The sequence below is a fragment of the Euleptes europaea genome, chromosome 10 (genome assembly GCF_029931775.1).
Source record: "Euleptes europaea isolate rEulEur1 chromosome 10, rEulEur1.hap1, whole genome shotgun sequence".
Classification (NCBI taxonomy): domain Eukaryota; kingdom Metazoa; phylum Chordata; class Lepidosauria; order Squamata; family Sphaerodactylidae; genus Euleptes; species Euleptes europaea.
This window is the reverse complement of record NC_079321.1, coordinates 15858492-15868729: the sequence shown is the minus strand read 5'-3', so window position 1 is coordinate 15868729 and position 10238 is coordinate 15858492. Positions and strand designations below refer to the sequence as shown.

General features: G+C 52.7%; 1 protein-coding gene across 1 annotated transcript; it reads left to right on the top strand.

Annotated features, from left to right (window-relative positions):
* Positions 1-9435: 9435 nt before the first annotated feature.
* ARL4C (ADP ribosylation factor like GTPase 4C) lies at positions 9436-10036 on the top strand. Its single transcript, XM_056856137.1, has one exon. It carries the CDS (start codon positions 9455-9457, stop codon positions 10031-10033), a length of 579 nt encoding a protein of 192 aa, XP_056712115.1. The 5' UTR covers positions 9436-9454; the 3' UTR covers positions 10034-10036.
* The last annotated feature ends 202 nt before the right edge of the window (positions 10037-10238 follow it).

The window sequence follows — 10238 nt, the reverse complement described above, 5'->3', positions numbered from 1 at the left end:
AAACAGGTGCTAAGAGTACTCTGGCAATGTGAACAGTATTTCCCCCTCTCTGCATTGTACCATATGCATCTATCTACCTGGTATTAGGAGATGAGTTGCTGAGCTGGAGGGAATGGTTTGCAATCGGGTAACTGCAGTGGGGCTAGAGACAGCATCCACTCAATCTAAATAAAACAATCCTAATGGGATTGAAAATATTGCCTGAATGTGTCAGCAAACTGTTTTCCAAATAATTGTTCCTGTGAGGTGGGGGGAAATCATTTAACTGAATGCAGATTGTTACCATTAAATGTGGTCTGCAACCACAGAGAGCGGAAATTAGAAAGCTATTTGGGCTGCAATCAATTTTATTTGCATCAGTTGCATGCAAATTTCCTGCAATTTTGTATTTCACCAGGGTAAATGAAATATACTCTAGAGCACAAGACTATTTTAGAGAAGGGGAGACAGTGCTGTTAGCAAACAGTTCCTAATAGGGCTGCCAATAGGGCTGGGTTGGGAAATGCCTGGAGATTTGGGGGTAGAGCCTGAAGATTGCAAGGTTTGGAGATGGGGAAGGCCTCTGTGGGGTAGAATTAGGGTTGCCAGGTCCCTCTTTGCCACTGGCAGGAGGTTTTTGGGGCAGAGCTGAGGAGGATGGGGTTTGGGAGGGGAGGGCTTCAATGCCATAGAGTCCAATTGCCAAAGCGGCCATTTTCTCCAGGGGAACTGATATAAATTGGCTGGAGATCAGTTGTAATAGCAGGAGATCTCCAGCTACTACCGGAGGTTGGCAACCCTAGGTAGAATGCTATAGACTCCACCTTCCAAAGCAGCCATTTTCTTCAGAGGATTGGAACTCAGTAGTCTGGAGATCTGTTGTAATTCCAAGAGATCTCCAGGGCCCCTGAAGGCTGGCAATCCTAGAAGAAGAGTTGGTTTTTATATGACGACTTTCTCTACCACTTAAGGAAAAATCAAACCAGCTTACAATCACCTTCCTTTCCCCTCCGCCCAACAGACACCCTGTGAGGTAGGTGGGGCTGAGAGAGCTCTAAGAGAGCTGTGACTAGCCCAAGGTCACCCAGCTGGCTTCATGTGAAGGAGTGGGGAAACAAATCCAATTCACCAGATTAAGAGTCTGCAACTCATGTGGAGGAGTGGGAAATCAAACCCGGTTCTCCAGATTACAGTCCACCGCTAGTAACCACCGCTCTTAACCACTACACCACGCAGGCAATCCTAGAGCATTTGTCTGTGGGTCTCCTGCACTCAGGCAAACATACCTTCACATGCTAATCTGCAGTTCAGCTTTCTCTGTATGACCTTGAAATAAAAGAAATCCCCATAAATTTGTAGCTGGAAGGAGTCCCCCAAATTCCACATTCCAGCTAGGGTTACTTCTGCATTTTGATTCAACTAAGTGTTGATCATTTCTGGACATCTCCTGTGCTGCATTGTGGTGGCTCTAGGCCAGTAAGAAAGCTGAGCCAGCAGAGGAGCCTGGGGCCGCTCCAGCAGGGGCTGGGCCCGGTGGCAGGCTCTCAGTCACTGGCTTGGCAGAGAGGAGGAGGAGTTGGTTTTTATATGCCGACTTTCTCTACCAGTTAAGGGAGAATCAAACCAGCTTACAATCACCTTCCCTTCCCCTCACCACAACTAGGGTTGCCAACTGCCAGGTAGTAGCAAGAGATCTCCTGCTAATTCAACTGATCTCCAGCCAATAGAGATCAGATCACCTGGAGAAAAATGGCCGCTGTGGCAATTGGACTCTATGGCATTGAAGTCCCTCCCTTCCCCAAACCCCGCCCTCCTCAGGCTCCGCCCCAAAAATATCCCGTCAGTGGGGAAGAGGGACCTGGCAACCCTACCCACAACAGACACCCTGTGAGGGAGGTGGGGCTGAGAGAGCTCTAAGAGAGCTGTGACTAGCCCAAGGTCACCCAGCTGGCTTCAGGTGGAGGAATGGGGAAACCAACCCGGTTCTCCAGATCAGAGTCCACCACTCCAAACCACCACTCTTAACCACTACACCTGGGAAGGTCCAGTGAGAGAGCAGGCCAAGCAGGCAGGGTGGCTTAAGAGCTGCAGATGGTCATGCTGCTGCCTAGCATGGGGTCACAGGCTCTTGGGCTCTGGCAAGGCATTGGGTGGAGCTGGATCTCTGAGCTGGGGCTTTTAAATCCCACAGGGCCTCAGTTTTGGCATGGCTATAGGGATGCCAGCCTCCAGGTGGGACCTGGGGATCCCCCGGAATTGCAGTATCTCCAGACTACAGAGATCCTTTCCCCTGGAGAAAATGGATGCTCTGGATGGAGGAGTCTATGGCATCGTACCCCACTGAGGTCTCTGTCCTCCCCAGGCTCCACCCTCAAATCTCCAGGAGTTTCCCAACTTGGATCTAGCAATCCTACCCCTTCATCTCCCACTGGTGGCCAGGGGGGAACTGGCAACCCTACATGGCTATGGGAAGAAATAAATGGCAAAAGAGAAGGAAACTTAAAAGGCAGGGGCCATTCGAGGAAGCAGGAGGAGTTTGGCAACCCTACCAAGCACTTTTGATGCCCTCTAGGCAAGCTCACACTCTCTCCACCCTTAGCTGCTACCTACCCCACTGGGGAAGGAAGCCACAACCCACCTTCTTTGTCCTTCAGTGCGTAGAAAATAGAGTTGCCAGCCTCCACATGGGGCCTGGAGATCTTCTGGAATTACACCTGATATCCAAGTACAGCGGTCAGTTCCCCTGGAGAAAATGGCTGCTTTGGAGGGTGAATTGTATGGCATCATACCCAGCTGAGATCCCTACCCTCCTCAAACCCCACTTTCCCTGGGTTCCATCCCCGAAATCTCCAGGAATTTCCCAACTTGGGGTTGACAACCCTAAGAAAGAAGATTGGCTGGATCCACACACCCGAAAATAGGGAAGGAGATAAACAGCACATCCCCACAGCCACCTAACAGGGCCAGGAGGTGCCACCTGGGTAGAGACTACAACCTCCAGGTGGGGCCTGGGGATCCCACGGAATTACAGCTGACTACAGATATCAGTTTCCCTGGAGAAAATGGCTGCTTTGGAGAGTTGACTGTATGGCACTGTACCCCACTGAGTTTCACCCCCAAATCTCCAGCAGTTTTCCAGCCTGGATCTTGCAGTCCTACCCGCTGACCTCCTGCGAGTGGCCGGGGGCAGCAGCTAGAAACCCTACTCCTGGGCTGTCGCTTGCCACAGCAGACCCAGATGCCACTGGAGGGGGGCGAATGGCTGGTTGGCACCCTTCTGCCTCTGCCGCCCTAGGCTACCTAGGCTACCTACCGCCCTTAGGCTACCTAGCGCATGAGCCACCTCACAACCTGAGAGAGAAGCAAAAGTGTGAAGATGAAACTTCCACCACCCGCCTCTTTGTATTTACCTTCCATTTCTTGTAGGGAAAGGAGTAAAATGAAGCATTTGTGGACCATTGTGGGAGTTTGTATTGCTTACCTCAAAAACTCAGCAGATGGCAGTCTGGTGGAATGCTGAGATTGTCATAGACCCGGTCTAATCCTTGAACTTTGTAAATATGTATTGCTGGCTAAAGAAAAGGCTATCAGCTTCTCTCTAACATGACCTGACTTTTCTTTCTACACTCTGTGGCACCCCCTTTGATCTTTCCTCAGCCTCGGATCAGCATATCTAATTCTTAATGTGGCCCCATCTCTCTCTCTCTCTCTCTCTCTCTCTCTCTCTCTCTCTCTCTTTTTTTTGCAAAAATATCTAAAATCTAAGGGGGGAATAATTGGGGATTAACCTCCCGTAAAAAAAAGAAAAGCAGAACCTGTACCTTTAAGAAATGAATGCCCTCTCAGTGGCTATAGTGGCCGTTGCTAGGCAACCACAACAATATTGCCAGCCTTCAAACCTTGATTTCTGTCAGTAAAAGGCAGGGGGGAGAGGGGACAGGCCCATTTCCAGGGTTATTTCGGTCTCCCGGGCCACACCTGTTCCCCTGCCTCCTGCCCTGGAGGAAGGACTCATGAGGCCCAGCAGCAACCACCAGGCAACATACCACCATTGACTTTGCATGACTCACCCAGGTGCACTGGTGGCTACCAGATGATTTGATGTCACACAACTGTGTGGAAGCCTCCAGACTCTCCTGCAAGTCCTTGCATGTTCCCTGCTTGTTAGTACTGAATTTTCAGCTCATTGCTTTATTCTCATTTTTCTTTGAGTAAAGAATGTCGACAGGAATCTGCAAATGAATACGAAAGGAGTAATGTGTGAAGCATAATACGATCTTGAGATTCCTTCCAGCTCTACGATATTTTGGTTCTTCTATTAGGGTCAATTGCACAATCCCATTCAGTTTAGGTGTCTGCGAATAGAGTCTGGCTCACAGCAACCCTGCTCAGGCAGTTCAATGTTACTCATGTTTTAGGTAGAGTAGGTTCAAGACCTGAACAAAAACGGCCCTTTTGCTAATATAGTTGTCATAAGTAATTCCACCTGAAATTCAGGTGCCAGAATAATGGTAAGATCTGAAGATTTCTAATACAACTACCATTAATCAGGCTGGGGGGAAATGCATGGCATTCGTATTCAGAACTCTTCATATCTGGCTATTATTCTGGCACCTGTCTGTTTGTTAGAGTTCAAGATCAGAAGGAAGGAGGAGAGTGACTCAGCAGGCTGCGTAACTGACAGGGTTATTTTCCAATCAGCAGATTGCATTCCGATGTTGCCATCAGAGAAGATGAAACTTCCAAAGTGCTGTTCACACCAATCACACTGCAGGTTCAGTGGGCTGAGGGGAGTTTTGATTTCATTCTGCATAAGCAGGGGCTTCTCATTTACTTGCTATTCTGCCCGCTCTGGCGCTGCATCTTCCAAGCACAGGGCAAATACTTCACTTGGGTATAGTGGCATAGAGGCTCTGTAGGAGCTGGGGGGGAGGAGAGGTAAGGCAAATAGTGAGCCTGACCCCTCTCCAGGCCCCAGACAGCATCTGTTGTGCTGTGCCAACTTCTCTCAGCAATAGATGCACAGGAACACAACAAGGAGACCTGGGATGAGCAGCTGAGATCTTTATGAGGCTTTCCTTTTTTCTTGGCAGCAGCCCTAATCCTTTGGAGGAGTTAATCCTTCTTCTCGGTGCCATTTCCCATCTAGTATCTGATCCTCCCCAGCTGATATTTGCCCCATCAGAGAACATAGACAGGCCATCTGTTTTAGTTAGGACCAACGGAGGGCCAGAGAAGATGTGACAGAGGGACTGTTGCGTATTGACACAAATCCTGCTATTCACGTGTAAAGAATGTGTGTGTTTGTGTGTTGGGGGGGCAAATGGTGGTGTAGTGGTTAAGAGTGCTGGATTCTAATCTGGCGAACCGGGTTTGATTCCCCACCCTCCATATGAAGCCTGCTAGTCACAGTTCTCTCAGAACTCTCTCAGCCCCACCTACCTCACAAGGTGCCTGTTGTGGGGAGGGGAAGGGAAGGTGATTGTAAGCTGCTTTGAGACTCCTTGTGGTAGAGAAAAGCGGGGTGTAAAAACCAACTCTTCTTCTTATTAACCCAAACTAGAGTTAGTAGCAAGAGGGACCTAAACTCTTCCCCCTCTCATGCTTTACCTAGTTGCATTCCCTTGCATGAAGCATTTGTCTGAAACTGGAAAAAAGGCTTGGAAAAGAATGGTCCAGGCATTGTAAGGTTGCCAGCCTTCAGGCAGGCCCTGGAGATCTCCTGGAATTACAACTGCTCTCCAGATGACATTGATCAGTTCCCCTGGATAATATGGCTGCTTTGCAGGGTGGACTATATGGCACTGAGACCCTGCCCTCCCCAGGCTCCATCCCCCAAATCTCCAGGAATTTCCCAACCCAGAGTCGGCAACCCTAATAGAGGGCAAAGTAAAATGTGAGAATTGACCCCCCTTTCCTAAGCATGTGAGTATTTTTTGTTTAAATATAGTCCCTCAACAGCATCTACTTTTTTTTACGGGCAGGATCCGGGGGGTGGGTGGTACCTTTGTTGTATAAAATCCATTTAGACAAGCCGCCCCTCTGAGTGAAAGCTTTCTCTCAATAAGGAGAGGTACTTTTCAAGTGTTTACAAGTACTTGTGTGGTCAGATGATCTGCATGGAATGGCCTGGTGCTATATAGCTGCCAGGATCTGAACGCCATCTTGTGCAAGACGTCAGGTCAGACTCAAAACCCGTTCGTCTTCTTATGGCAGGCCTGCTCCGAGTGCTGCACAACTACCACAGTCAACATCACTGGGTACTTGGAATAATAATAATTATGACTAGATGATCACATGTGCAGGCCCCCTCCCGGTAAATAATGTCGTCCAACCACCGGGAACTGTTTCAGGTCAGGAAGATGGCATGGGGCAGGCAGGAGCCCCTCCTCTCCCCATGCTGCATTCCTTTCCAGAATTGCCCCCCTGCAACTCCCACAGGAAACGCACACAGCTGGTGTCCTGCCACAAGTTCCTGTGGGGATACAGCAGCCTCATGAGGCTTGCCTGTAAGGGAGACAAGAGAGGAAGATTTATGCTTGTCAGCTGTGCAAAATGAGGTAGTGAATACAAATATCTTCAACCTCAAAGGAAACAGAATGGGCAGAAACCAGGGTCATAAAGGATGCAAAAGATGTGAGGAGGGGGTAGGGATTCTAGGACCTTCACACAACTTCCATGAATATTAATTTCAATATAGTATTCTTTACTTCCTGTCCCAAGGCGGTCATGCAGGTCGCGGGGACTGCCATCCTAGATCTAGAGTGCTCTAGTTCTTAGGCACCATTTTCTGACACCCAGGAACAGCCAGTGTGGTCGGGGGGCTATCATGGTAGTCCCTGGGCCATCCCTCTATTCTTCACTCTCCTTTCAGGCCAATGGATGCCACTCATTCTACCCCCATTCCAGATGTCAAATGCCCTAGGAAATGCCTTGCCCGTCCCAGGGCCCCTATTGGAGTCCTTCCGTTATTTCTCTTAACCCATTCCTTGTTATAATCACATAATAATGTAAGAAAAGCCATGCCGGATCAGACCAAGGCCCATCAAGTCCAGCAGTCTGTTCACGAAGTGGCCAACCAGGTGCCTCTAGGAAGCCCACAAACAAGACGACTGCAGCAGCACCATCCTGTCTGTGTTCCACAGCACCTAATATAATAGGCATGCCCCTCTGATCCTGGAGAGAACAGGTATGCATCATGACTAGTATCCATTTTGACTAGTAGCCATGAATAGCCCTCTCGTCCATGAACATGTCCTCTCCCCTCTTAAAGCCTTCCAAGTTGGCAGCCACCACCACACCCTGGGGCAGGGAGTTCCACAATTTAACTATGTGTTGTGTGAAGCAGTACTTCATCTGTTTTGAATCTCTCACACTCCACCTTCAGCAGATGACCCTGCGTTCTAGCATTGAGGAAGAAAAGCTTCTCCCCATCCACTTTCTCCATACCACGCATAATTTTATAGACCTCTATCATGTCTCCCCTTAACTGCCTTCCTTCCAAGCTAAACAGCCCTAAGCAGCTGCTCGAGTTCCCTGATCGTTTTGGTCGCTTTTTTCTGCACCTTCTCAAGTTGGCCCTTTATGCACTGGAGGTTTTTGCCTTGGATTTGCCTCTCCCTAGATGCACGTTTCCCCCATCCTAATTCTCAAAACTCTGCCTGGGGGCTTATTATTGAGTGTTGAGGATTTGGATGGGGAAAATGTGCATCTAGAGAGCGGCCAATCCAAGGCCCAACCTTCCGTGCGTGAACGGCCAAGCTCGGCAACCTCCTTTCATATTGTGACAGTACCCCAGAGATCTCCTGGTAATAATTGGCTTCCAGACTGCCAGGGAAGGAATTTCTGCCTAGCTACAAGCCTGCTCTGTGCACTGGGTCACTGGGCTAAGAGTCATGGAGTGTCTCGATAAACAATGATAGGAGATTGGTTCTTGTAGGTTATCCGGGCTGTGTAACCGTGGTCTTGGAATTTTCTTTCCTGACGTTTCGCCAGCAACTGTGGCAGGCATCTTCAAAGTAGTAACACTGAAGGACAGTGTCTCTCAGTGTCAAGTGTGTAGGAGAAACTGGATGAAACTGCAACTGTCCTGAGTCGCCTTTCTGTCTGTAATACAATCAGATACGCATAACTTGTCGATGTACCGTCATAACTTGAATTTGGACAAATACCTCTTCCCCAGTATAATCGGGACTCAAGAGATTTCTGCCCATTGGGGCCCCTGAGTCAGCAGCCGCAAATAAACTTTCTCGATAACGATCTTGGGTCTCTCCCCCCACCCCCGAACCCCTGTTGTACTGCAACGATGGGCGGAAACGCACGGTCGCTCCATCCTCCTTTAATCCCTGTTGTAGCCAGGATCGAACGCACCTTAGGCGAAACGCATGCGTTCGATCCAGGCTGAATCCTGGCTGAAACAGGGATTAAAGCAGGATGAAGCAACCATGGGGCGAAAACGCACGGTCGCTTGAGCCTCCTTTCTTCCCTGTTCCAGCCAGGATCCAGCCAGGATCGAACGCACGAACGTTCTTCCCTGTTCCAGCCAGGATCCAGCCAGGATCGAACGCACGAACGTTCTTCCCTGTTCCAGCCAGGATCCAGCCAGGATCGAACGCACGAACGTTCGTGCGTTCGATCCTGGCTGGATCCTGGCTGGAACAGGGAAGAACGTTCGTGCGTTCGATCCTGGCTGAACGTTCTTCGAACGTTCGTGCGTTCGATCCTGGCTGGATCCTGGCTGGAACAGGGAAGAACGTTCGTGCGTTCGATCCTGGCTGAACGTTCTTCGAACGTTCGTGCGTTCGATCCTGGCTGGATCCTGGCTGGAACAGGGAAGAAAGGAGGCTCAAGCGACCGGGCGTTTCCGCCCCATGCGTTTCCGCCCATAATCGCACCTCTGCAGCCCTTCGCCGTCCAAGCCCTTTGGCGTCCCCGGGTCCCCACGGGCTCTCCGAGCGCAGCGATCGCGCCCAAGGGGCCCTGCCCTCCGTTTTGTTTGGGCTGCCCGGCACAGGGGGGCGGGGGGCGCGGCCGGGTCAGCCCCTCGGCCAGCCCCTCCCCGGCCAGCCCCAGGCCAAGGGGGCCGGGCCGGAGAGAGAGAGAGCGAGAGCGCGCGCGCGCCAAGCTCCTCCCTGGGCGAGCGGCGCCGCGCTGCGCTGCGCTCCGGAGGCGAGGCCGAGGCGGGCCCTTGATGGATTGAGCCGCAGTCGCTGGGCGGGCGAGCGGGCGAGGCGCGGGCCGGGCTGCCGGGGCGATGCAGGGGGAGCGTCGGCGCGGCCGGCCGGCGGCGGGGGGCCGCTGAGCCAGGGAGGGGCGCCGGCTTTGTCCGCAGCCCCGGGAAGGCAGGCGCGCGCGCGCCGCCTGCCCCTCTCCAGCTCGGCCGGGATGGCCGGCGGCGGCTCGGCGTGGTGACCGCCGGCGGTCGGGGCCGGGCCCGGAGCGGCTCTCCCTCCCTCCCTCTCCACCCCCCGACGCCATGGGGAACATCTCGTCCAACATCTCGGCCTTCCAGTCGCTGCACATCGTCATGCTGGGCTTGGACTCGGCGGGCAAGACGACGGTGCTGTACCGGCTCAAGTTCAACGAGTTCGTCAACACCGTGCCCACCATCGGCTTCAACACGGAGAAGATCCGGCTGAGCAACGGCTCGGCCAAGGGCATCAGCTGCCACTTCTGGGACGTGGGCGGCCAGGAGAAGCTGCGCCCGCTCTGGAAGTCCTACAGCCGCTGCACCGACGGCATCATCTACGTGGTGGACTCGGTGGACGTGGACCGCCTGGAGGAGGCCAAGACCGAGCTGCACAAGGTCACCAAGTTCGCCGAGAACCAGGGCACCCCCTTGCTCGTCATCGCCAACAAGCAGGACCTGCCCCGCTCCCTGCCCGTGGCCGACATCGAGAAGCAGCTGGCCCTGGCCGAGCTCAGCCCGGCCACCGCCTACCACGTCCAGCCCGCCTGCGCCATCATCGGCGAGGGCCTCACCGAGGGCATGGACCGCCTCTACGAGATGATCCTCAAGCGCCGCAAGAGCCTCAAGCAGAAGAAGAAGCGGTAGGGGGGGCCCCCCCCGCCGGGGGAGGCCGGGCACCCCCCAACCACCCCCCTACCCACCCACGTGGCCTCGCCGGGACGACCCACCCCCACCCCCGGGGGGTAGGGCTGCCCGCCTCCAGGTCCCAGCTGGAGATCGCCTGCTGTCACAACTGATCTCAGCTCCCCGGGAGGAAATGGCCCCTTGGGCAATTGGACTCTATGGCCCT